Below are 27,976 nucleotides of genomic sequence, written 5' to 3' on the forward strand. Positions count from 1 at the left end.
GGTAACTCCGACGACACCCCAAAACACCAGTTGGAAATCAAAACTCAAATAAAAAAAACCTAATTATATCTAGATTTAGAGTTTGACGAGATGATCATTTTCCATACTTCATGCATCTCCGATGATGATCTGAGTCGCCGGAAAATGCTGAAACACGGACAGAAATACCAAGAGCTTCCCGGCTTCGACTCACATTCCTTGTTTAGATTTTGGATGAAATGTCCCCAGAGGGAGATCGGCGATGAGAAGAGGAGTAGTGAGAAACTGGCAATCTGGCATAGGCCCACAGTCAGGGTGTGTTGGTAGTTTAATGATGGGTAGTGAAGCAAAGGAAATATGAAAGTTGGCGTGGTGGGAAAAGAACCGGAAGCAAGTAGGTAAAAGCAAAAATTATTAAGGGTCAAAACAATAGAAGAGAACTGAATTTTTTGAATTTTGTACTTCAAGTGTGATACAATCTAACCAATTTAAACTCCGATCAGATCAAATCTGTTCAATTGCATACTCAACTCCCAACCATTTCATAAAGAATACCAAAACTTCAACTCCTTGTTTTCCAAAAATATAAATTGAATACAACATTGAATAATGATTGACCTGAAAAGCAGTTTAATCTACAGAATCTGAATGGATATTTTTTACATGTAGCCACCATATGGATGATGGTAAGCATGGCATGAAGCTACAAATAAAGTCTGTCTGCTATGGAATTGTGTAGGCAGGATAGCTATTTGATATGCAACAATTTGTTATTATCTATCGCCCTTCGATTATCGTTATGGTAGCTTCATTTCCTGAACAAGTACTTTTCACATACTGTGGTTGAGAAGGAGAGACTGCGTTGTGGAAAGTGAATATAGGCTTCATAGGTTGTGGACTGTCTGTGTTACTACTTAGCATGAGAACTACTTCCGACATGCTTGGCCTATCCACAGCATTGTCTTGTACACAAAGAAGCCCAATCTGCAGACATCTCATTACTTCTGTTGACGAATATAAATCAGCCAATACTTCATCTACTAACTTTAATCCCCTGCCTTCACTCCACAAGTGCCATACCTGAAAAAATTTGAATATGATGACTACAATTGTTAGACTAATGTATTTAGCTTGTTAAGTATTGTTTAAGCTATACGAAAGAGACTGCTCAAGATTTGAGATTGAGATTTAGTGTGTGAACGTACATAAGCTAGGAGGCTGGGCAGTTGGTCATTGTAATAGAAGCTGTTATTCTTCCTACCGCTAATAATCTCCAATACCAAGACTCCGAAACTATAGACATCAGATTTTTCAGAAAATATCCCTCCCATGGCATATTCCGGAGACATGTAGCCACTGCACAGGAAATTTATCAGCAAAGTTGATAAAATTGCACCAAAACCAGAATACCTCCACATATGGCATGAAACTATCTTCAGTTAAGTTTAAATGACAAAGGGGAACAGGAGTTGATCTCTCCATTCATTCAGTATATCATTACAAATGATAGAGTATAACACTAGAACTTTAGTCGTAAAAGAACATGTCCAAGAAGAGGAAAGAGATAATACTTACCGTGTTCCCACAACCTTCTGAGTATTTTCTAGATCTTGTGTCCCTTGAACAATTCGTGCCAATCCAAAATCTGAAATTTTTGGATTCATTTTTTCATCCAAGAGAATATTGCTGACCTTCAAATCTCTATGTATTACCTTCAAACAAGAATCATGATGAAGATAAAGAAGTCCTCTAGCAACACCCTGAATAATATTGAAGCGTCTGGCCCAATCAAGCTCTGCTCTTCTTGACAGATCTAATCAACACAAATATTGGAAATGTAAACAGTATCCCATGCATTGGACAATGAAAACGTTGACCATGACAAAATTACTAGCCTTTAGTTGCCAGGAAATTTTTGACAAAGTTGTATGAACAATAGTGAAACAGGGCTATAATTTAGACTAAAATTGGTCCTGTTTAAGATAGTTCTCCAAGGAAATAAAAAACTGAATGTGTACTCACAGAAATTGCATAATAGTTAAAGAGTACTAAATCAGAGGGTTATCTTGCTTGATTGTCTAATTGTTGAACATAATTCAAGGATTTTTCCTTCCCTGATTATTTAGTACAGGAATTCATTAATAGCTCTGTAACTAGGCAGTTGTATTGCCAAAATCTAATCTTACATTCTGAGAGAACATCGAAAGGGTTCAGAGATCACCAATTATATAGAAATAAAAAGAGAGAGATAAAGAGAAATTGTAAAGTGCTAGTGAAACTAACCAAACAGAAGGGTATCCAAGCTTTTGTTTTCCATGAATTCATAAATCAGTAACTTTTCATCCTCTGTGACACAGCAGCCCATGATCTTAACAAGATTTTTATGTTGAAGTTTGGAGATCAACAACATCTCATTCTTGAACTCTTCTACTCCTTGTCCTGAGCTACGAGATAGTCTTTTTACTGCTATTTCCTTCCCTTCTTGTAGCTTACCCTACACAAGGTACACAAATTAGCCATCGCATCATTGTACATGTCTTGTAAATTTGTAATTAATACTACAATGTCTAGGGGCATGGAACAAATGATAGAAACTCACCTTATAAACAGGGCCAAATCCTCCTTCGCCGAGTTTGTTTGTGGAGCTGAAATTGTTTGTTGCAATTAAGATGCTATCATAATTATACATGAATTGCTCTGCCCGATCGTGCTCTCTTATACATTCTAGAAGAGTGTCTCTTGAAGTCTCAGTCGTATCAATTGACTCAAAGTGCTCTCTTACCATTATGTTTCCTGCAAATATAGCATGCATAAAATAAAGAGTCAGAATGAAACAAGAAAAATGTCAGATCAATTAGCTCACAATTTTATCAAAGTAAGGCAACTCAAGAAGTGGATATCAACCAGCGAATACACTCTTAATATAAACTTATGCATGGAAACTGTACTGACTACATTAATACTAAGAGAAATGAGGGAAATCATGGCCTAATGTAGTTGTACCTTTGTAACTCAAACTCTTACCCTTCTTTCTAGCTGAGAACCTGTGCAAACCGAACACTATGAAACCCAGAATACTAATGACAAAAATAGCTGTGAGGCTGACAATTAGTTTTGTCCGCTTTTCATAACCTGGGAAAGTTGAAATTATAATACTTAACACAAGGCAGAAAAAAACAGATACAGCTAATCCTAGAATTCTGGAAATTTATAGTTCACCTGAATCTGGAAGTGCTAGCCGAATAAAAATATCTTCACCGCCAGAGCTAAACTCCTGTATATCAATGAGGTCTTTGGACCATACCAAACACCCTATATTGAAGACATACGCATAAGCCAGACAAGAACAATTACTCAAGCACTGTGTCTTACAGTCCTCATTCACATCGTTAGATAAAGATGTCAGATATTCATGAAAATCAGGTATTTTGGAGTTCTCCATCTTCCAAAACCCATCTTTCTTCCCCATTGACGAGACTGATGTATTTGTGCGTCTCCCACAAGACAATGGGGTTTCCCTCACACAACCTCTTGTCCAGTTTCGTTTGCTCCATTCCTTGCCTGACTTGGGTGTAAACCCTTTCAAACACTTGCAGACTGTAGGGTCAGAAGCTTTGCAAAACCCAAAAGGTCCACATGCTCCATAACTTTCACATGTATTAGTCGGTGCAGCATAGTTAATACTCCATTTCTCGCCATTTTCCGAAAGCATAACCGTTAAGATTCCATCAGAAGATATGTCCATATATGCAAGAGTTTTGTCAAATAAACTGTAGGAGAAGTACCTTGTTCCCTGTTTCACATTATCATCTAGAGTAAATCCACTTAGATATTGAGAATCCATATTAGGTACACCAATGAACTTTGATTTATCCCATGGACCAGTTCTCCAGTGGGGAGTTGATCCATTTTTCCAAATGAACACTTGTGTTGGCATCTGTGCTGACAATCCAACCGAGAATATCCCAGTTGATGGATCATTTTCACCTTTCCATGATGTCAACAAATTCCATTTTCCAGTATTACTATCAAATCCCAGCAACATGCTTGGCAGAAGTGAGTCACTAGGATAATCAAAACTCTGCCACAAATCAGCTCCCATATCATCTTTGAGAACAAAGGTTCCATTGTCTAAAAGAACTGCAGCTGAACCATTAGTTGACATCGAAACATTGGTTGACCAGACAGAACTCTGATTCCCATCTACAAGCTCCAGATTTCCATTGCTGCCAATCCTCAAAGTAGCCAAGCTGTCTGTAACTGCAAGGGGATTTTCTCTGTTCGCCACCCACACAATTTTACGAGGAAATATACTTTTGTGCCACAACCCCACATACTTATTAGCAGAATTATTAGGACTAAAAAATCCCAATTCGAAAATTTGACCAGGAGAGACTAGAGTTTGTTCCTGTGCTAATGATTGTGAAGGAGTTAGATCATAAACTTCAGACCAATGTTGTGAGGGAAGCAAGCTGAAGATGAATAGGAAGAACATGGAGGAATTTAAAACACTAACACTATTGGTTCCAACACCTATTGGCATCGCAATAGTGAGACCATCAAAATAATGAAGAGTATGAACTGGTTTTTGATGAAATTCAGAAGCAGAACTTTATTAACTGAAGATGATAGATATTCATGTATCAAGGGTGTTAATTTCTTACCAGACACGGGATGCTTAATTGTCATTGTCAACCAATAAAGCATATATTACTGAACTGTCAATGTAACCAAATGAAATTATCATTTTTTACTATATAGTAGAAAGTTCTGTCAAACCTTTGAAAGTCATGACCAGAAAACTTTAAATAACCCTGGATACCTGTCTCAGCAAAAATAAACAACTCTTAGGTTCCTTGTGTAGCAAGACTGACTTGTGGAGGTCATTTGACTCAGTAAACATAGTTCCATATAACCAATTCAATTGGGTACTTAATATACATGTATCAACAGTTCAATTCCCATCCACCTATTAATCTAGACGCCAACAAATATATGAATGGCACATACTAATTGGGATGAAATAACAAACACGAAGAGTGTCAGGCTCCAACGCACACAAGTAAGCCTGTGAAAACCTTGAGCTGTTACAGCACAGATCATTGACACAGTCCACATTTCACTATCTTCTGTGGTCGCTTTCAGATTTTCAACTAAGGGCATGATTAATATTGAGAAAAAGAATTGAAGTTTAAGTGAAGGAAGCAAAGACCGTATGATACTCTCATCTTGAGAGAGACCCAGATTACATGCAAAGAAAAGAATCCAAAACTATGATTCCAAGAACTGGAACCTCAATTGAATCATCTGATAGGTAAATCTTTTGGATAGACATCTGATAGGTAAATTCAGCACGAAGAAATTCAGAAAAAGTCAAACAAACACAGTAAATATAACCCATAAATCTTCTCCCTCAGTCCCTCACCTAAAACCAATCAATCTGTACACGAATCTATCAAAACAATCATCATGACAAATAGCTCTTCAAGAGCCCAAACCATATAGAAGCAGAAATTGATAGTTTCCAATGTTCTGATGCTTGTAAAGATCTAAGGATCCCAAAAAGGGTCCAATGGGCAACAATCAAATAAAATTGCAATGCCAAACTTACCCAGAATCAATTCATTAGAACTATAGTAGTGAACAAGAATCCAACATACCAGAAAGGAATGGTGGAGACTCAAAATTCCGAGAACAAAGATAATAATGCACCATTTGAGGAACTCACCAAGCTGCATTTCATCCCTGGAACAGAAGCAGAAGAGACATGTCCTCACCTCTAGCGCAAGCTTGAGGAAGATTACATGGATGGCTTTTCTTCTTCATAATTTCTCATATTCTCAGTCAGTGCACCAATATGAACACAGTCTTGTTGACATATAAAAGTTGAGAATTTCAGAATTTTTTTTTCTTGGGTGTACAGAATATATAGGTAGTCAACTGGCATAAACTGATTCACACTAATTAAGCCTATAGACTACAATCAAATATTCAGAGCAAAAAAGAGAGAGAAACGCAAGTCATTTAGGTGGTTGTGTTTTTTCTTTGATGCAACAGTTTGCAAGCACTTATCATTAACAATCACCGTATATTATCCCAATATGCAAGTATACCCTGAGAAAGAGAATAAGAGAAATACTTTGATCCGAGTATATTATCTTCTTTCAGACTAAATCCACTTCCATATCGATCATCCATATCTGAAATTCCAACGAACTTTGATTTATCCCAAGGCCCACTCCTCCAGTGGGGAATTGATCCATTGATCCAAATGAACACTACTGTCACTAAATTAGCATATGCATGATGCACACGTTTTTTATACAGACTAAAAATAAAAATAACATCAAACCCCATACTTAAATTTAACCGTGCGGTTGCCTAACTCCTCAAAAAGTTTTGTAGGCCACCTCTTTAGGAGCATGAGGGGCCAAAAAACTAGGACTAGAATTTAGTCTCTCTCAAAGTCGGCCTGAACCCGAACTCCAACCCGGCCTGCACCTGAGGCCCAACCACACCCATGTCGGAGACGTCATAGACCGAGCACTACTGCAAACAGCCACTCACGAGCAGTCACAAGCCGCCACATAAGCTCTGATGCAAAAATCTATCTAAAACCATTGCGGGCACCACTGCCAAGGACACTATCTCTATCAAACCAATGAATGGTTGTCATGAGAATATGAGATTGTTAACTTTCACCGTACCAGTTCAGTTATTTCAGTTGTTTGATATAATTGAATGAGTAAACGATTTTTGTTTACAATAAATTTTTGTAAAGATGATCTATAAATGTTGATTTAACTTTTAAATGATTAGATTATGAATTTAGATTGCTGACTATATGTAAATAAAAGATAGGGTTAATGCTCATACACTCGGATTCTATCAAAATACCTCCCAAAAACCCTAACAAATTATTTTTATCCCTCTTCACCCAGCCTCATGTCCTTTTCTTTCCTATCTACCCAACTTATCCATTTTTCATACCATCTGTACCCTTCTGTTGATTCTTTGCTTTAATTTATAATATGTTTAATATTTTTTACATTTGATGAAACGTAGTGGGCCCATTCTTAAAGTTATTTGTTTAAATAGAAGTGTGATAGAATTCATCCTCTACCTCAAAGATAAACAGTACGTTTTATTATTCATAATTTCGATCGTTGACAGACTTGAATTAGTTGCTATCTATAAGAATATTAGCAAAAAATTGCAAAAAGAAAGAGAAAAATTGAGAAAATTGAAAGAATATAAAGAAAGTTTTAACAGAGAAACTCCCAACTATTGGGATATCATCTATAGACTGCAAACCAAAATTTATAGAATGGAACAAGATATTGATAATCTTTTATATGTTCTGGAAGAGGAACAAAAACCTCTTGATTATTTGAGTATTGGTTAGATCCGCAAATCACTGGTATCAGAGCTTGTAAAATAGCTCAAAGGGGAATCCCTCCTAATGGGGACAATGTCAGAATTGATATTAGAGAAAATAAATTCTCTATTAAATTCCTCTGATGAGAAATATCAGAGGCTGTTACTAGAATTATCTAGATGTCAAACTCATCTAGAAAAATTACCTGCTATAATCCACCAATTAGAAAAATTGGAAAACAAATTGGATTATATCAAGGAACTTCCAAAAACGGAAGAAGAAAAACTAACAGTCGTTAGTAGAAAAATCAATGAACAGCAAAAAATGCTGGATTCTATACTGAATGACAAGAAAGTGCCTACAGTACAAACAAAGAAAGCTAATAGATTCAAACCATTAGAAAAACCAGACAAGAATCTTGTTCCAAACATGATTTTTCTGGAACCATCTACTAGTCAGACTAGTATCCGGTATGAAAACCCGGAAAAAAGAGATATCAAGATGTTAAGCATCTTTGGAAAAAAGAAAGGAGTACAGCTCCTAAATGCTGAAGAATTCGAATTCAACTAAATCGAACAGGAGGTAAAAAACTCTTCAATTCCAAAATTAGATTTTAAACAAATCTACAGAAGGGGAACGTTTGATCTAATGGATAGCCATTATTTTAAACTACTGGAAATTACAACCCCCTCTACAGCAGGAGGAGAGACTGATCTTCTAATGATCACTCCTTCAGAAGTTGCTAGAGCTCAAGCAAAAAAATACCAATTTATGCATATTGGAGCAGTCCAAGTAGGCATAAATCTGCTTGCTCATGAAGGCATAAACTGTTCGGTTCTATGTGTTCTACAGGACAATAGACTAAAAGACTTCCAAGTCAGTTTGTTGGGAACTCTTGAAGCATCTTTATGTGATCAAGTGGCATATTTCAACTGCTTCCCAAATTTCACAACCAGCTTGAAAGATGCAGTTCACTGTCTACGACTGAGAGTCAAGACAGATGGCATATCCATGAAAGAAGATATGCAAGAACTCGCAATAGTATATAGAATATATTATAAATTGATGAGCACTGCAATAGCCCCCAAGACCAGAATAACAAATATTCCGGGTCTTACTATTGGTTTCCTCACCAATCAAAAGAACCATCCACAACAGATTCATAAAGTTACTTGGAATAAAGTGACTTTTCCTCTTGAATGGAAATTATCCGGTCCAAAAAAGCTACCGGAGAGAGCTAAAGCAAAAATCTATGAAAGTAGAAAAACTGGAGAAATCAGTCTCAACTTTGACCATCACAGAAAAAGTTATGTCTATCCTAAGAACCACAGGATAAATAAAAATCTTCTCAGAAGAAACTATAGCACTAGAGAAGCTAGTGTTAGTGGTACAAAACCCACTACTGAAGAACCAATATCTGAAGAAGAATTAGAAACTGATCTAAACAGACCAGTTAATATGTTCAGAGCAGAAAAGCTCTATGAACTCTATGAAGAAGCAGAATCTTGCGAAAATCCTGAACGATTAGAAAAACTAATCGAAAAAATGAAAGAATTCAAAATCAGAAAGATAAGAAAAGTCTTTCCTTATCAAGATATTGAAATGGAAGAAGGAGAAAGCTCCGGAACTTTCATTAGCAGAGAAAAAGGGAAAACAAAACTCCCAACTCAGAAAGCCCCCACGGGTAAAAAAGGGGAAAGAAATTCCCAAAGATTTGCCCCAGAGGACAATATGCCCAGAGTTCCAATTATGAACTATGGCATCCGGTTAAATCTAGACAAGTGTCTAGACAAAAGAAAAACCATTGACCAATGGGTAGATAGCCTAATGATGGCTTCTGCACTTACCCTTGGAAAATTTGAAGCACCAGTTTTGCAGGTATACTATGAAACTACTCTTACTGGAGTAGCAAAAAAGTATTATCTGTCTTTCAAAGAAACTGCCAGAGGAAGAGACTGGCTAGAAGAGATCAAAAATTCAAAATTTCCTTATGATTTTGCAGTACCCCTGTATGATCAGTTCTGCGGAGATCTCTCAAATCTAAGCGAGAAGGCTAAAGAAACGGCCAAATCAAATATTTATGCTCTCAAAATCTGTGACATGAGATATTTTGAAGAATACTTTAATGAATTTCAAGAATATTACTGTACAATTGGAGAACTAGATAATACTGATCTAGTTAAGCTATTGCACAGGAAACTCCCTGAACCATGGAGAATAGCTGTGAGAGAAAGCATAGCTAAAAAACCAATTGAAAGATTTTCAGTTAGAGGAATTGCCGACAGAATACGGCAATTACTGAAAGAGCAATGCAAAGCCAATCTTAGAGCTAAGATGGCTAAGAAACAACTCAAAAGAGTTGAGAATTTCTGTTATGGAATACTTGATATGCCAACCAACTGGGGATGTCATGACTCCAAGTTCCACAGAAAGAAGAAAGAAAAATATTACTCTAAAAAATTCAAAAAGAGTAATCAAAAAAAGGATTGGAAATTCAAGAAAAGTTCCAATTACAAGAAACAGCAGGATGAAGATCCTAAAAAGAAATTCTTCAAGAAAAAGAAAAATACTCATCAGCATAAACAACCAAGCAAGAAAGCTTGTAGATGTTGGTTATGCAAAGCTGAAGGGCACTATGCCAATGAATGCCTGAAAAAGGGTAAAATGAGCAGATAGTATAAATAGCAAATATGAAAGGCTACGAAATAGCCTATTCCGATGATGAAGAGGACGACAGGACAGTATATTCTGCCTGGTCTGAAGAAGAAGATTCATTTGAATCCGAGTCAGATTCTGAAGTAGAGTACTTCGAATCAAGACAGATGAATGTTCTAAGAATCAAAAATTGGGAAGAAAGTAAAACAGAATCTTTAATGTCTTCTTATCAGGTGAACCCTGGTACATTCGTTTGTGACTATTGCCTATGTCACGAAAAGAATGGTCTCTCTATGTTTTGTGAAGAGTCAAAAAAGACTTATCGCAAAGAATGCTTCATAGCTGAAGTAAGAAGAAAAACCAAGAATGGCAGTGTCAGCCAATTGGTAGAACAAGAATATGAAGAATATTTCTCTGAGCAAAAAGAGAAAGAAGTAGAAACTTTGTTCCAAGAAATCATGGAACCATCTCCTCACAAATAAAGGAAGAAGTCATCGATGAAGAAAAAAACGATGAAAATATCGAACTGGTTGAAACACCAGAAATTGTTCCAAAAGAATGTAAACCATTCATTCCAAAGGAACAAGCTCAAGAAAATGAGCTTAACCACTCGAAAGTCGTCTCTACTAGTAGATACAGCAACTGCATAGAGATTGGACTAAAATTCCCTGATCATAAAAAATATCATCTACATGCCTTTGTAGATAATGGATAAGGATTTACTGTTGCAAAGAGATTTGCAATTCCAGAAGAACTCTGCAAAGAAGAAAAGAAAAGAACAGCTACTGGTGTTATTTTTGATGGAAGTCATCTCACCATGAAGAAAGTAGCAAAAAATGTTCATATCACCATAGGTGGAGGAACATTTATCATCCAGAATGTTTGGCAATCTGAAGGCCAAGGATCAGATTTTTTGTTGGGAAATGATTTTATTCTCCAACAAAGATTTATTCAGGATGAAGAAGCTATAGGCTTCAGAAAAGGAGAACGGGTGTCTGGGTAGACCGACTTACACAAGAAAAAAGTGTAGTAGGTCCTGGTTTTACTACGCAATATCAGAGATTGCAACAGAATAGTGGTGATCCTACCCCCTACAAACCCAAATTTGAGCCTATATTCCAAATCGAACAACAAGAAGAATTACTTGTTGAAGAATCTTCTGAAGAAGAAGAAACTAGTGAAGATGAAGAAGCTAGTTTCATCCATGAGCATAACCTCAAGCACTTTCAGAATAAGTTTGAGTCTCAGAAAATTCCCACTCTTGATAAAATCAAGAAACTACTCGAACGGAATATCGATGAAAATCCTCAGAAGTTTTGGGAAAAAGACCCAGATGTCTGTGAATTAAGACTACATGATATGAATACAATCTGTCAAGTCAAAGCGATTCCTCAATACAAAGAAGAAGATCAAAAGGAATTCAGAAAAGATATTAAAGATCTCCTGAACAAGAGATTAATCCAACCGTCCACTAGCCCTCATCATGCTCCAGCATTCTACGTGAGAAATCATGCAGAAAATCTAAGAGAAAAAGCTAGAATGGTGATTGACTACAGAGATGTCAACAAGAAGACTGTCAAAGACGGTTATCAAATTGCTCAAGTAAGAGTTTTGATCAACCAGCTTAGAGGAGCTAAAGTCTTTTCAAAATTCGATGCAAAGTCGGGTTTCTGGTAGGTCAAGATGCATCCTGAGAGTGTACCTCTCACTGCATTCGGAACACCACAAGGCCATTACGAATGGTTAGTAATGCCTTTTGGTCTAAAGCAAGCTCCCTCAATCTTCCAGAGAAAAATGGACAACATCTTCAAACATGTTGCGGAGTTCTGCGTCGTCTATATAGATGACATTCTGGTCTTCTCCAAAACCAGAGAAGAACACATGAAACACCTCTATGAGACTGTAAAGCTGATAGTTCAGCATGGAATTATCCTAGGAGAAAAGAAAATCTTCTTTATCCTCGATGAAGTTGATTTCCTAGGAATAAACATCAAGAATGGAGTAATAAAACTCCAACCTCATATTCTTGAGAAGATCTGGAAATTCCCAGATAGAATTCCTGATGCTAAGAGTCTAGAGAGATTCCTTGGTGTCATAAATTATGGGAGAGATTTCATTTCCAAAATCTCAGGGTTAACAGCAATGTTATCTCTTAAAACAAGTTCCAAAAGAAAATGGAACTTCACAGAACATGATGAAAAAATTGTGAAGCAGATTAAAAATCTCTGCAAAAACCTCCCTCATCTTCAACAACCATAAGAGAATGATGAAATTATCCTCCAGACAGATGCAAATGATAATTATTGGTCCGGTGTAGTCCTGGAAAAAACACCTGGAACTAACATTGAAAAAATTTGCAAATTTTGTAGTGGCAAGTTCAGCCCTGCAGAACTGAATTATCCCACAGGGGAAAAAGAAATTTTGGCTGTCAAGAAAACAATTTTAAATTCTCCAGCTTTTCTTGGAAAACCTTTTACTATATGCACCGATTGTGCTAGAGTAAAGAATTTCAAAAATTTTAAACTTGATAAAGCTGCTGATAGAGGAAGATTAGCCAACTGGCAATTATTTCTTAACCAATATGATTATAATGTTGAATTAATTGCAGGAAACAAGAATTATCTTCCAGATGCATTGACTAGAGAAATGGCAATGTTCAGCCAAAGAGATGATGACGAAGGTCGTAATCCCAGAAGCAGAAGAACTGGGAAAGAACATGAAGAAGATCCCATGGAAACCAAAAAAAAAAATCCTCAAAAGGTTTCTGCTAAGTCCTAAAGGACTAACCACAACTGATCAATCCCAGGGCAAAGGATTGGCTAGTCCCCGTCTCAAACGGCAGACGGTAAAGGCTCATCAAGACAGTTGAAGGCTGTTGCTTTGCCAAAAAGCAAACCAACTCCAACTGGAGTTATAAATGTTTTTAATTATGAATTAAGAACCTTTGATACTCCTGTGTTCAGAATTGGCAGGAGACTAGCTTATCACCAGAAAGCAATCTTGGATAATCTCCTTTTTGCTTTTCAAGAAAGAAGCAGTGGTCTGATGTTTCCAACACTCTTTGCACTTACTGAGGAACTTTATGAAAATGGTAGACCACAGTTTGAAGAAATTCATACACAGCAGAGTGCTGTAAGAAAAGAAAAAAAATTCACTTCCTTGAAAGTCCTGAAAGTGCTAGGGTCCCTATCATGGCACTCAATGAATCAGACTGGAATGAATTCCATAGTCTGATAGGAAGTCATAATTCTGAAGATCGAGTTCCCCCAACTCTCTTTATCATTGCAGGACCTTATGTTGGGAGATACTTAGTCAATGTTCAGAGTGAACATCCTTAAGAACACAAGCTCTGGCTTGTTGAAAATGGTTTTGTCCATAATCTGTGGACTAAAACAAATGATGATCTGAAGGGTTTGCCACCTATCATTGTCAACACAGTCAAAAACATTAGAAAAAATGACTGTATGCTTCGTCTGAAGTTTAGATCCACTCCTCCAGAATGGATCCAAAAGGCAAACGGTGAGGTTGAGTATATTTCTCCATATCACTATGTGAGAATTATCCAAAGGAAATATCTGCAGCCTGCCTGTGTTAGGTACAATGGCCAACCAAATTCAAGCATACCATGGATGAAGGCCATGACCCTGGAGTACATCAAGAAGATCATCTCAGAAGATATCAGCAATACCTTCCTGGCAGCAGGAGAGAAAACTATTATCACTACTTACGATCATCTTGACGTAGTCAGCAGTGACCTATTTCTATCTCTCACCAGAAAAGAGATAGATTCGACAATGGCATGCATGCAATGGGTGGAAAGACTTGAAACTGACAACCACTACAAGATGCATGTTGATACATACGTCGAAGAAAATGCAACAACAGTCAGAATGGCTCAGACAGACAATAACTCCTTTGTCTTTGGCCACAATTCAGAAACGGATGAGAATATGTGAAGTAGTCACGGGTGAAGAAGAATAGCACCAAAATTGCAACTGTTGTCTTTAAGACTTCTGCTTAAAGCAACCTTTTGCTTTTTCCAAAAGAAAAGTAAAAAACATTTCACCTCTCACCTACCAAGACTTTTGGCTTTTCCCTGTACGACCTCCACCAGCAGGAGCACTCAGAAAAGCAAAAGTTCACGGAGTTGTTCAGTACATTTTTATGTTTTGAATTCTAGTTTGAGTTTCGCTCCCTATATAAGGAGCTTTAAGTTCCATTTGTAGGGCATCAGAAAATTGAGTAGAAGAGTCTTCTCTCAAGAAGTAAGAAAGCCATAGTATCAGTGTGTTTTTTCTTCCTGTTCGATGTGCAGTAGTGTGCTTTCATTACAAGTAAGTATCTGTTCTCATTCTTATGGATAGCTAAACAGCCTTTTGCTGTTTACATGAGAATGAGGCTCTGGATTTCTAGCATGTATTTCTATTAAATAAATAAAATAAGAATTACCCACCCATTTTGTCAAAAGTAGCACTCTATCTTTAGCAATCGCTATCTGTTTCATAGTTTTGCATTATATCCGTAGCTATCACTATCCGTTTCCTATATGCAGTCTGAAGTTTTAAATGTTTTGCCTACCAGAAAAACCAGTTTTAAAATTAAGATTGAGACAAGCAGCAGTGATTCCCCCTATTAAAGTAACCGCTAGGCAGGAAGCCGTTAGGTGAAAAACTTGGGCATGTTGAAGGATAGTTTTGTTTTCATTTTTGTTTTTAAACAAAGTTTCTAAGGTAGACAAAAGATCTAAAAGCTCAGGACAGCATAGGATACTACCCCTTTTAGTCTTTTCCTAAGCAAATAGTAAGATACGAAAAGGTTGGTGCATTTGGGCACAATACATAGAATTTTTGGGCATACGGGAAATATCCCTAAAAGATAATTTGAATGCTCACATACATACTGATTCAAATGCAAGTATTTTCTTAAAGAATTTTTTTTAATTATTATTATTTCTTAAATAATCGAACTCATGGTTTTTACAAAATATGATTCAACAAGAGTTGAAGGTTGAACTGGATCAAGACAACCTCCATGCGCCACCTTTGTTTGCCGTATTGATTGACAAACTAAATGCGGATCTAAAAACTTATAGCGTTTGGGAACATGAATTGATTATATGGTGAGAGGACCTTTTTTGTTTTTGTTTTGAGGCACCACCAGGAAAATGCCTACACTATGGCTAAGCTCCTGCAACATTGCAATGCTAAACTTATTTAGCCTAAACGGAAAATGAAAACCTAGCAAATACATATTCCAGAACTCACTGCACGCTTATTCAAAGCGACTACAACAATAAAACATAACTAATCAATTAATACATCACTTCACATAGCACTCGAGAAGACTGGGGCCATGCAATGATGCAATGGTAAGAGGAATTTCTTTGCCAAAAAGTATTAGATGTTGCTAATGTAAGACTATCACGATAAGGTGTAGATTTTTGTGGAATTACTTTATGTGAGATAGAGTTAAATGCAAGAAGCCTTCTTGATCGAGGTAACTACGGAAAAGAAGTAAAGGAACATTTCAATACAAACTCTAAAAGTATTCAATGGATGGTCCAGGTTGGTGTCTATATATTTTGGGGAAAACATTTATATACTACATAGCCCAAGAGAATGGGGTTATTTACTATATATCACTTATCGCCCTTCAATCACTGTAATGCTAGCTTCATTTTTGGAGGAATCAATATTTTCATATTGTGGTTTAATTAGGATAAGAAACTGAATTCGGGATAGTGAACAAAGGATCCTTAGGTTGTGGACCATCAATTTCACTACTTAGCATCAACGCTATATCTGTCATGGTAGACCTATCCGTAGCATTGTCTTGTACACAAAGAAGCCCAATATGCACACATTTCATTACTTCTGATGGGGAATATGAATCACCCAGTATTTCATCTACTAACTCCAATCCTTTGTCTTCCTTCCACAACTTCCATGCCTGATCCAAAAAAAATAAAAAAATCATATTTGTTGCGAATAATTATAAATATTTACGGTTTAAGAAAAATGAAAGAGATTGCTAATAAATTCAAAATAAGATTATAAAGAATATGAGCTTACATAGGCTAGAAAGCCTAGCTGTTGGTCATATAAATAAAAGTCGGTAGTCTTCTTGCTGCTAATAATCTCCAATACCAAAACCCTAAAACCGTAGACATCAGATTTTTCAGAAAATATTCCGCCCATGGCATACTCTGGAGATATATAGCCACTGCACAAAAAACTCATTAGTATATATAAACGAGTAAATTGATTCTTTTGGTTTCTGGCTTTAAGAAAAATGCCATGCAACTAATCTGCAATTATGTTTTGACCAAGCAGGCCAATCAATCATTCACTAAAACATTATTTTTCTTGATAAAACGTCCGAGATATAATAGGAAAGAAATGATTCTTACCGTGTTCCCACCACCCTCTAAATATTTTCTAGAATTTGTGTTCCTTCAACTATGTGTGTCAATCCAAAATCTGAAATTTTTGGATTCATTTTCTCAACCAAGAGAATATTGCTGACTTTCAAATCTCTGTGTATTATCTTCAAATAGGAATCGTGATGGAGATAAAGAAGCCCTCTAGCTACACCCTGAACAATATTAAAGCGTGTAGCCCAATCAAGCACTGTTCTCTTCGTCGGATCTAATCAAATAATCAGTAATGCTAATTGTAACAACCATGCATGTTACTATGAAATATTGACCATCACGAGATTTAAAATTAATGAAATCACTTCATTCCTATAGCCTTTATTTTCTAAGGAATAGGCGTGGTTCCAGTATAGTATGTAGATGAAAAGTAGTGAGAAATGAACTGAGCAGACAAATAAATGTTGCACAGATAAGTTCTAATATTTAATGAGTTTGTCATTTATATTTGTGATTGAGAAACAAAATCAATGACAAATTCATTACATATATATTGCAATATTTTGCCTTAACCAAATCAATGATCCTTTTGTATGTCAATGGAGAAACAAGTGAATGATAGCTTATTTGTGCCATGGTACGTAGTTTAGGTAGTGTGAATTGAGTCATACCAATATGTTAGAAACTTAAATTTTACAAAGATCTAGCTCAGAGATAAAAGATTATATTTAAAAAGAAAACAGGTAAAATATAGTTACTGCAGCCAAATTAGTGCCTTTATAACTCACCAAATAGAAAAGTATCCAAGCTTTGGTTTGGCATGAACTCGTAAATAAGTAACTTCTCATCCTCCTTTACACAACAACACATGATCCTAACAAGATTTTTGTGTTGAAGCTCGGAAATCAACAACATCTCATTCTTGAACTCCTCAACACCTTGTCTTGAGCTACTAGATAGTCTTTTTACTGCTATTTCCTTCCCTTCCGGTAGCATTCCCTACATGAGTTCCACAAAACAATAATTCTATCAACCCTTGTATCTTGTACCTATTGAAGTGCTATATATGTTTTTCTTAAGAAAGAAGATATATATACCTTATAAACTGGGCCAAAGCCTCCTTGCGTGAGTTTGTTTTTGATGCTGAAGTTGTCTGTGGCGATTAATATGCTATCAAAATCATATATCTTCAGCTCCGAGGAGTCATGTTTTCCTATATATTCTAGAAGACCTTCTCTAGACCATTTCGTTTTCTTACCCTTTTTACTGGCACGCAATCTGTATAAACCAAAAACTATGGCAGGCAACAAACTCATAAAACCAATAGCTGTAAGACTGGCAATTAACTTTATTGGGTTTGCTTCACCTGAAAAAAAAAAAGAAAAAAAAAAGAAGCTTATGAGTTATATTATCATATATAGAGTTACAAACACAAGCATTAGACAGAAAGAAAAGATCAATATTGCTATACGAGTTGTGAAAGAGCTCATTTACCTAGTTCTGAGTATGCTAGACGAATATATAGATCTACTCCATCAGAGGGAAACACCTGTATATCAATAAGGTAATTGAACCAGAGCAAACACCCTATAGTATTGACATATGAATAGGCCAAGCAAGAACAATTTTTTAGGCACACCATCTTGCAGTCTTCAAATGTGTCTACGTCGCCCAAAGAAGACATATATTCATGATGATCTGGTACTGTGGACCTTGCCAACTTCAAAAAGCCATCATCTTGTTTTCCTGTAGTTGAGACTGAGATATTTGTTTGTCTCTCACAAAACAAATTGGTTTGCCTCACACACCCTCCAGTCCAGTTCCCTTTGCTCCATTCGTCGCGCGATTTTGGTTCAAACCCTTTCAAACACTTGCAGATTGGAGATTCAGAAGCTTTGCAAACCCCAAAAGGTCCACATGCATGTTCCATAAATGTCACATGCATTATTTGGAATCTTCAAGACAGCACTCCAGTTCTTGCCATTTTCTGAATACATAAGCCTTACTGAACCATCTGAAGACATCTCTGTATATCCAGTAATGTTGTCGACTAAATTATAGTAAGACAAATACTTTGTTCCTTCCTTCACATCATCCTCTAAAGTATATCCACTTAGATACTGCCACTGGGAATCCTTGTCCACTACCCCAATGAACTTTGATTTATCCCATGGTCCACTTCTGTAGTGAGGAGTTGATCCATTGTTAATCCAAACAAACACTTGTGATGGTGTCTCTGCTGAAAGTCCAGACGAGAATATACCCATTGATGGATCATTATCACTTTTCCAGTTAGTGAGGACATACCTCTTTCCGGATTTACTATCGAATCCTAGCAGCTTGCCAGGTATCATAGTGTCACAAGGATAATCAAAGCTCTGCCATATAAACTCATCAGCTCCTATATCATCTTTGACAACAAAGTTTCCAGTGTCTAGAAGAACTGCAACTGCTGAAGTACTATTAGATGATGATACTTCAATGGTTGACCAGACAGAGTTCTGTTTCCCATCTACAAGCTCCAGATTCCCATTGCTACTAATTCTCAGATTAGCCCATGTGTCTGCAACTGAAATAGGTTTTTCTCTGTTGGCTAGCCACACAAATTTCCGGGGATATAAATTGTTGTGCCATAACCCCAGATATCTATTAGTGGAATTACTCAGACTGAAGAATCCCAATTCATAAATGCGGCTAGGGGAGACTAGAGTTTGTCCTAGTGCTAATGGGTTTGAAGGAGTTATGTTATAAAGCTGGGCACTATACTGGGAGGGAAGCAAACAGAAGATGAACAAGAAAAACAACAAAACAATACCCATTTGTTTAATTGGTTACCAGGAAAAAAAATCTGAAGTAAATAGTTTTTTGAAGCATAGCTCAGCTATTCAAAGAAGTGAAGCACCTAGGCCACACATGATGAAAGTTCTATGATACTTCTGCCAATAGTTCAAAGTCATGGCAGACAAATTTGACATAGCTTTAGGCTCCTTGTGGAGATTTTTGACTCGATAACATAGGGTCCAAGACTCTGGTGGCAACTTCTCCACCACCAAAAAAAAAAATTGAAGCTAGGCCAGCCGTACCAAGATGAGGCAACATCCCCATCAAAATGAAAGCTAGCTTGTGTACTAAGTTTAACTATGCTAACCACAGTGCTTAGAATAATCTAAGCAAATCAAAGAGGCATATAACAACAGTGAAATATGAAACTCATTTGGAGATGGAAATGGCAATGGCAATACTAGACTACTTGAAGAAAAGAACCGGCAGCCAGCAGGTAAAAGCGAGAATTATTAAGGATCAAGACAATAGAAGAGAACTGAACTTTTGAATTTTGTACTTCAAGTGTGATACAATCTAACAATTTTAAACTCCGATCAGATCAAAATGTTCAATTGCATACTCAACTCCCAACCACTTCATCAGGAATATCGACACTTCAACTCCTTATTTTCCAAAAATCTAAACAGAATATAACATGGAATGATGATTGACCTGAAATGCAGTTTAATCTACAGAATTTTTTATGCAACAATTTGTCATTTTCTATCGCCCTTCGATTACCGTTATGGATGCTTCATTTCCGGAACAAGGACTTTTCACATACTGTGGTTGAGGAGAGACTGCGTTGTGGAAAGTGAATGTAGGCTTCATAGGTTGGGGACTGTCTGTGTTACTACTTAGCATGAAAACTACTTCCGGCATGCTTGGCCTATCCACAGCATTGTCTTGTACACAAAGAAGCCCAATCTGCAGGCATCTCATTACTTCTGATGACGAATATAAATCAGCCAATACTTCGTCTACTAACTCCAATCCCCTGCCTTCACTCCACAAGTGCCATGCCTGACAAAATTCAAATATAATGGCTACAATTGTTAGACTAATGTATTTAGCTTGTTAAGTATTGTTTAAGCTATAAGAAAGAGACTGCTCAAAGATTTGAGACTGAGATTTAGTGTGTGAACGTACATAAGCTAGGAGGCTTGGCAGTTGGTCATTGTAATAGAAGCTGTTATTCTTCCTACCGCTAATAATCTCCAATACCAAGACCCCGAAACTATAGACATCAGATTTTTCAGAAAATATCCCTCCCATGGCATATTCCGGAGACATGTAGCCACTGCACAGGAAATTTATCAGCAAAGTTGATAAAATTGCACCAAAACCAGAATACCTCCTCATATGGCATGAAACTATCTTCAGTTAAGTTTAAATGACAAAGGGGAACAGGAGTTGATCTCTCCATTCATTCAGTATATCATTACAAATGACAGAGTATAACACTAGAACTTTAGTCGTAAAAGAACATGTCCAAGAAGAGGAAAGAGACGATACCTACCGTGTTCCCACAACCTTCTGAGTATTTTCTAGATCCTGTGTCCCTCGAACAATTCGTGCCAATCCAAAATCTGAAATTTTTGGATTCATTTTTTCATCCAAGAGAATATTGCTGACCTTCAAATCTCTATGTATTACCTTCAAACAAGAATCATGATGAAGATAAAGAAGTCCTCTAGCAACACCCTGAATAATATTGAAGCGTCTGGCCCAATCAAGCTCTGCTCTTCTTGACAGATCTAATCAACACAAATACTGGAAATGTGAACAGTATCCCATGCATTGGACAATGAAAACGTTGACCATGACAAAATTACTAGCCTTTAGTTGCCAGGAAATTTTTGACAAAGTTGTATGAACAATAGTGAAACAGGGCAATAATTTAGACTAAAATTGGTCCTGTTTAAGATCGTTCTCCAAGGAAATAAAAACCTGAATGTGTACTCACAGAAATTGCATAATAGTTAAAGAGTACTAAATCAGAGGGTTATCTTGCTTGATTGTCTAATTATTGAACATAATTCAAGGATTTTTCGTTCCCTGATTATTTAGTACAGGAATTCATTAATAGCTCTGTGTAACTAGGCAGTTGTATTGCCAAAATCTAATCTTACATTCTGAGAGAACATCAAAAGGGTTCAGAGATCACCAATTATATAGAATTAAAACGAGAGAGATAAAGAGAAATTGTAAAGTGCTAGTGAAACTAACCAAACAGAAGGGTATCCAAGCTTTTGTTTTCCATGAATTCATAAATCAGTAACTTTTCATCCTCTGTGACACAGCAGCCCATGATCTTAACAAGATTTTTATGTTGAAGTTTGGAGATCAACAACATCTCATTCTTGAACTCTTCTACTCCTTGTCCTGAGCTACGAGATAGTCTTTTTACTGCTATTTCCTTCCCTTCTTGTAGCTTACCCTACACAAGGTACACAAATTAGTCATCGCATCATTATACATGTCTTGTAATTAATACTACAATGTCCAGAGGCATGGAACAAATGATAGAAACTCACCTTATAAACAGGGCCAAATCCTCCTTCGCCGAGTTTGTTTGAGGAGCTGAAATTGTTTGTTGCAATTAAGATGCTATCATAATTATACATGAATTGCTCTGCCCGATCGTGCTCTCTTATACATTCTAGAAGAATGTCTCTTGAAGTCTCAGTCGTTTCAATTGACTCGAAGTGCTTAGTTGTTACTTTTATGTTTCCTGCAAATATAGCATGCATAAAATAAAGAAAAGAAAAATGTCAGATCAATTAGCTCACAATTTTATCAACCAGCGAATACGCACTTAATATAAACTCATGCATGGAAACTGTACTGACTACATTAATACTTAGAGAAATGAGGGAAATCATGGCCTAATGTAATTGTACCTCTGTAACTGAAACTCTTACCCTTCTTTCTAGCCGAGAACCTGTGGAAACCGAACACTATGGAACCCAGAATACTAATGACAAAAATAGCTGTGAGGCTGACAATTAGTTTTGTCCGCTTTCCATCACCTGGAAAAGTTGAAATTAAAAATTATAATACTTAAAGAAACACAAGGCAGAAAATAACAGATATGGCTAAGCCTAGAATTCTGAAAATTTATAATTCACCTAAATCTGTTTGTGCTAGTCGAATAAAAAGATCTTCTCCACCAGAGGTAAACTCCTGTATATCAATGAGGTCTTTGGACCAAACCAAACACCCTATATTAACGACATATGCATAAGCCAGACAAGAACAATTACTCAGGCACTGTGTCTTACAGTCCTCGATCACGTCGTTAGATAAAGAAGTCCGATAATCATGAAAATCGGGTATTTTCAAGTTCTCCATCTTCCAAAACCCATCTTTTTCCCCCATTGACGAGACTGAAGTATTTGTGTGTCTCTCACAAGACAATCTGGTTCGCCTCACACAACCTCCTGTCCAGTTTCTTTTGCTCCATTCGTCGACTGACTTGGGTATAAACCCTTTCAAACACTTGCAGACTGGAGGGTCAGAAGCTTTGCAAAACCCAAAAGGTCCACAGGCTCCATAACTGTCACATGTATTCGTCGGTGCGGCATAGTTAAGACTCCAGTTCTCGCCATTTAGCAAAAGCATAAGCTTCAAGATTCCATCAGAAGATATTTCCAAATATGCAAGAGTATTGTCATATAAACTGTAGGAGAAATACCTTGTTCCCTGTTTCACATTATCATCTAGAGTAAATCCACTTAGATATTGAGTACTCATATCAGGTAGACCAACGAACTTTGATTTATCCCATGGACCACTTCTCCAGTGGGGAGTTGCTCCATTTTTCCAGATGAATATTTGTGTTGGCGTCTGTGCTGACAATCCAACCGAGAAAATCCCAGTTGATGGATCATTTTCACCTTTCCATGATGTCAACAAATTCCAGTTTCGAGTACTACTATCAAATCCCAGCAACATGCTTGGCAGAAGTGAGTCACCAGGATAATCCAAACTCTGCCACAAATCAGCTCCCATATCATCTTTGAGAACAAAGGTTCCATTGTCTAAAAGAACTGCAGCTGAACCATTAGTTGACACCGAAACATTGGTTGACCAGACAGAACTCTGCTTCCCATCTACAAGCTCCAGATTTCCATTGCTGCCAATCCTCAAAGTAGCCAAGCTGTCTGTAACTGCAAGGGGATTTTCTCTGTTAGCCACCCACACAATTTTACGAGGAAATATACTTTTGTGCCACATCCCCACATACTTATTAGCAGAATTATTAGGACTAAAAAATCCCAATTCAAAAATTTGACCAGGAGAGACTAGAGTTTGTCCCTGTGTTAATGGTTGTGAAGGACTCAGATCATAAACTTCAGCCCAATATTGTGAGGGAAGCAAGCTGAAGATGAATAGGAACAACATGGAGGAATTTAAAACGCTAACACTATTGATTCCAACACCTATTGGCATCGCAATAGTGAGACCATCAAAATAATGACAAGTATGAACTGGTTTTTGATGAAATTCAGAAGTAGAACTTTATGAACTGAAGATGATAGATGTTCATGTATCAAGGGTGTTAATTTCTTACCTAACGCGGGATGCTTAATTGTAATTGTCAACCAATAAAGCATATATTGCTGAACTTTCAATGTGACTAAATGAAATTTCATTTTTTTGCTATGTAGAAAGTTCTGTCAAACCTTTGAAAGTCATGACCAGAAAACTTTGAAAAACCCTGGATACCTGTCTCAGCAAAAATAAACAATTCTTAGGCTCCTGGTGGAGCAAGACTGACTTGTGGAGGTCATTTGACTCAGTAAACATTGTTCCATATAACCAATTCAATTGCGTACTTAATAAACATATATCAAAAAAAAAAAAAAAAACACACAGTTCAATTCCCATCCACCTATTTACTATACACACCAATAAATATATGAATGGCACATACTAATTGGGATGAAAATAACAAATACAAAGAGTGTCAGGCTCCAACGCACACAAGTAAGCCTGTGAACACCTTGAGCAGTAACATTGTTACAGCACAGACCATTGATACAGTCCAGATTTCACTATCTTCTGTGGTCGCTTTCAGATTTTCAACTAAAGGCATGATTAATATTGAGAAAAAGAATTGAAGTTTAAGTGAAGGAAGCAAAGACCGTATGATACTCTCATCTTGAGAGAGACCCAGATTACATGCAAAGAAAAGAATCCAAAACTATGATTCCAAGAACTGGCACCTCAATTGAATCATCTGATTGGTAAATTTTTTGGATGGAATTTATTTGTGCTGAATTTACCTATCAGATGTATTTGTGCTGAATTTACCTATCAGATGGTACCTATCAGATGTATTTGTGCTGAATTTACCTATCAGATGTACCATCTGATAGGTAAATTCAGCACAAATAAATTCAGAAAAAGTCAAACTAACCCAGTAAATATAACCCATCAATCTTCTCCCTCAGTCCCTCATGTATACACGAATCTATCAAAACACTGAACAATGTATGAAGAGGATCATAACAACAATCATCATGACAAATAGCTCAAGAACCCAAACCATATAAAGCAGAAATTGATGAAAAGGATTGATAGTTTCCAATGTTCTGATGCTTGTAAAGATCTAAGGATCCAAAAAAGGGTCCAATGGGCAACAATAAAATAAAATCACAATGCCATACCTACACAAGAATTAATTCACTAGCACTACAGTAGTGAACAAGAGTCCAACATACCTGAAAGGAATCAAGGAAGTGAAAGCAGAGTAATGGTGAGAACAAAGCTATAAATAGTACCATCTGAGAAATTCAACAAGCTGCATTTCATCCCTGAAACAGAAGCAGAAGAGACCAGTCCTCTCGTCTAGTGCAAGTTAGACTGCTTGAGGGATGGTTATTCTTCTTCATGACATCTCTTTCTTTCAGATAAGTCTTGGTCAGAGCACCAAAATGTACTAGTTTTGGTTGAAAATATAAAATTTGGGATTTTTAGATATTCTTTTTGTTGGCTGTACAGAGTATATGAATTAACTGGCACCAACAAATTCTACCACATAATCATATAGACTGCAGTCAAATATTCAGAACAAAAAAGAAAAGAGTGCCAGTCATAAATGTGGTTCTGGACCCTAATAAAGACATTCACCGATAGAAACATTGAATGATTAATATTACAATGCAGGCTGTGATATACATTGATTCAACAGTTTGCAATCGCTCATCTTCCTTCAATCACTGTAATGGTAGCTTCATTTGTAGAGTAAGTATTTCCATATTGAGGTTGAGGATGAGAGAATGAGTTCTGAATAGTGAATACAGGCTCCTTAGGTTTTGGACCATCCGTGTCACTACTTAGCATCGAAACTATATCCCCCATGGTTGGCCTATCCACAGCACTGTCCTGTACACAAAGAAGCCCAATATAGGCGCATTTCATTACTTCTGATGAGGAATATGAATCACCCAATACTTCATCAACTAATTCTAGTCCCCTGCCTTCATTCCACAAGTTCCACGCCTGACAATATTTAGCTTCATATTAATTTAGCTTTGCATTTATGGTTTCAGCTATGTAAAAGAAACTACTCAGAAATTCACAATTTTACATTAGGATTTAGTGTATGCACTTACATAGGCTAGGAAGCCTAGTTGTTGGTCATATAAACAGAAACTGGTATTCTTCTTGCCACTAATAATCTCCAAGACCAAGACCCCAAAACTGTAGACATCAGATTTTTCCGAAAATATCCCACCCATGGCATATTCTGGAGACATATACCCACTGCACAGCAAACAAATTAGTTTATAACTGAGGAAATCGTTTCTTTCAGTTTCTGACATCAAGGAAAATGTGTCATACTGCTAATCTGCAGTCAAATATGCCAACTAATTACCTTTCCATAGTACATTATTTTTCCTGACACTGTCCGTGAATAGAAAAGAAGTGATTCTTACCGTGTTCCCACCACCCTCTGAGTATTTTCTCGATTTTGTGTTCCTTCAACTATGCGTGCCAATCCAAAATCTGAAATTTTTGGGTTCATATTCTCATCCAAGAGAATGTTGCTTACTTTCAGATCTCTATGTATTACCTTCAAATAGGAATCATGGTGGAGATAAAGAAGCCCTCTAGCAACACCCTGAATAATATTAAAGCGCCTAGCCCAATCAAGCACTGCTCTTCTTGTTGGATCTAATCAAACAATAAATGCAAATATTAGAATGTAAACTATGTCATAACATTTATAATATTATGATAAATTGATTATGATTATCTTGTGAAGGTTAAAAGTAAACAGAGCCTAAAAAGAACCAGAGAATTACCAACACAGTTGTGAATGTATAATAGAGAACTGAATTAAACTGAACAAGCACAGGCATTGTACGGACACGATGCAGTATTAAACAGTTATGACCAGTAAATTTGGAGGGCTGAATGTCTAGACTATTTGTTTGCGCATTAGAAACAATGAGTGGCTCCCTGGTGTATTGATTGGAATGTAATTCAATGATGGATTGTTTGTGCAGCCATTCAATGATGAACTGAATATTCTTTTCATTCTGTTAAGCAAAAAAGGATCTGGCATTTCAACATCTTTCAAAGGTCCCCAAAGTTCAAGGTGTTACAAAGAGCTCAAAGACAATGAACACTATTGAAAGGATAAGACAGCCAAAGATAAGAAAAGCATCAGAACTAACCGAATAGAAAAGTATCCAAGCTTTTGTTTGGCATGAACTCATATATCAGTAACTTCTCCTCCTCGTTAAGGCAGCAACCCATGATCCTAACAAGATTTTTGTGTTGAAGGTTTGAGATCAACAACATCTCATTCTTGAACTCGTCAATACCTTGTCCTGAGCTACTTGATAGCCTTTTCACTGCTATTTCCTTGCCTTCTTCTAGCATACCCTGCATGAGGTCCATAAATAATCATTGCAATCATGTCTGAATCTTGTACATGTTGCAATGCTGTATTACACATAAAAGAAAATGATTTTACCTTATAAACTGGACCAAAGCCACCCTGCCCGAGTTTGTTTATGTCGCTGAAATTTTTCGTAGCTATTAATATGGCATCAAAATCATAGATCAATAGCTCTGATAGATCATGCTTTCCTATATATTGTCGAAGAGCATCTCTTGAAGACTGAAACATAGTAATCGATCCAAAATTCTGTGTTGTTGATTTGTTGTGTCCTGATTTTGCAAATATAACCATCAAACACTGAATCAGAGCAAACCAACAAAAAAGTTGTGGATATCAAACATTTGCTCCTATCCAGCTATGCATCAAAGTATAATTTGATTGTTACATTAGAGTTGGAAAGGGAGACCCCACAATCACATTCTCTTACCCTTTCGGTTAGCTCGCAACCTGTGCCAACCAAACACTATGGCAACCAAGATACAAACAGAACAAATAGCTGTAAGACTGGAAATTAACTTTATTGGCTTTCCATCACCTGAAAAGAAAAAAAAAAAGGAACTTAAAATATAAAGATAATCATTTGTTAGAAAAGAAATGATACTGCAGATTAGAGTTATGCAAGAAATAATGATAAAAAATTACCTAGTTCTGATTGTGCTAGGCGAATATAAACAGTTTCTCCACCAGACGAAAACTCCTGTATATCAATAAGGTCTTTGGACCAGACCAAGCACCCTATTTTATTAACAAATGCATAAGCGAGGCAAGAACAATTATTGAGACACCGTGTCTTGCAGTAATCAGGTGTGTTTTCACCATCCAAAGATGTGAGAACTAATTCATGAGA

General features: G+C 36.7%; 1 protein-coding gene and 1 non-coding gene across 10 annotated transcripts; both read right to left on the reverse strand.

Annotated features, from left to right (window-relative positions):
* Positions 1-476: 476 nt before the first annotated feature.
* On the reverse strand, positions 477-25,150 carry LOC112202921 (G-type lectin S-receptor-like serine/threonine-protein kinase At1g61500). 9 transcript variants are annotated; one of them, XM_040506288.1, is made up of 10 exons: positions 24,938-25,150; positions 23,897-23,939; positions 22,340-23,380; positions 22,112-22,240; positions 21,917-21,942; positions 2,579-2,749; positions 2,263-2,473; positions 1,555-1,792; positions 1,185-1,335; positions 477-1,059 (listed from the first exon to the last, which is right to left on the reverse strand). In XM_040506288.1, exons 1-10 carry the CDS (start codon positions 24,998-25,000, stop codon positions 757-759), a joined length of 2,376 nt encoding a protein of 791 aa, XP_040362222.1. In that variant the 5' UTR covers positions 25,001-25,150; the 3' UTR covers positions 477-756. The 9 variants fall into 9 exon arrangements, with proteins under 9 accessions (XP_040362222.1, XP_040362219.1, XP_024158564.1 ...); XM_040506285.1 differs by lacking the exons at positions 21,917-21,942; positions 22,112-22,240; positions 22,340-23,380; positions 23,897-23,939; positions 24,938-25,150 and adding exons at positions 2,983-3,111; positions 3,199-4,801; positions 5,708-6,249 and having other exon boundaries at positions 478-1,059; positions 2,579-2,772; XM_024302796.2 differs by lacking the exons at positions 21,917-21,942; positions 22,112-22,240; positions 22,340-23,380; positions 23,897-23,939; positions 24,938-25,150 and adding exons at positions 3,004-3,111; positions 3,199-6,248 and having other exon boundaries at positions 478-1,059; positions 2,579-2,772.
* LOC112202920 lies at positions 15,421-17,637 on the reverse strand. Its single transcript, XR_005799766.1, has 5 exons — positions 17,483-17,637; positions 17,174-17,384; positions 16,422-16,606; positions 16,084-16,234; positions 15,421-15,961 (listed from the first exon to the last, which is right to left on the reverse strand). It is a non-coding gene; the product is annotated as an uncharacterized LOC112202920 (transcript).
* Positions 25,151-27,976: the final 2,826 nt, after the last annotated feature.

This window comes from Rosa chinensis, chromosome 5, assembly GCF_002994745.2.
Source record: "Rosa chinensis cultivar Old Blush chromosome 5, RchiOBHm-V2, whole genome shotgun sequence".
In the NCBI taxonomy this organism is placed as follows: Eukaryota; Viridiplantae; Streptophyta; class Magnoliopsida; order Rosales; family Rosaceae; genus Rosa; species Rosa chinensis.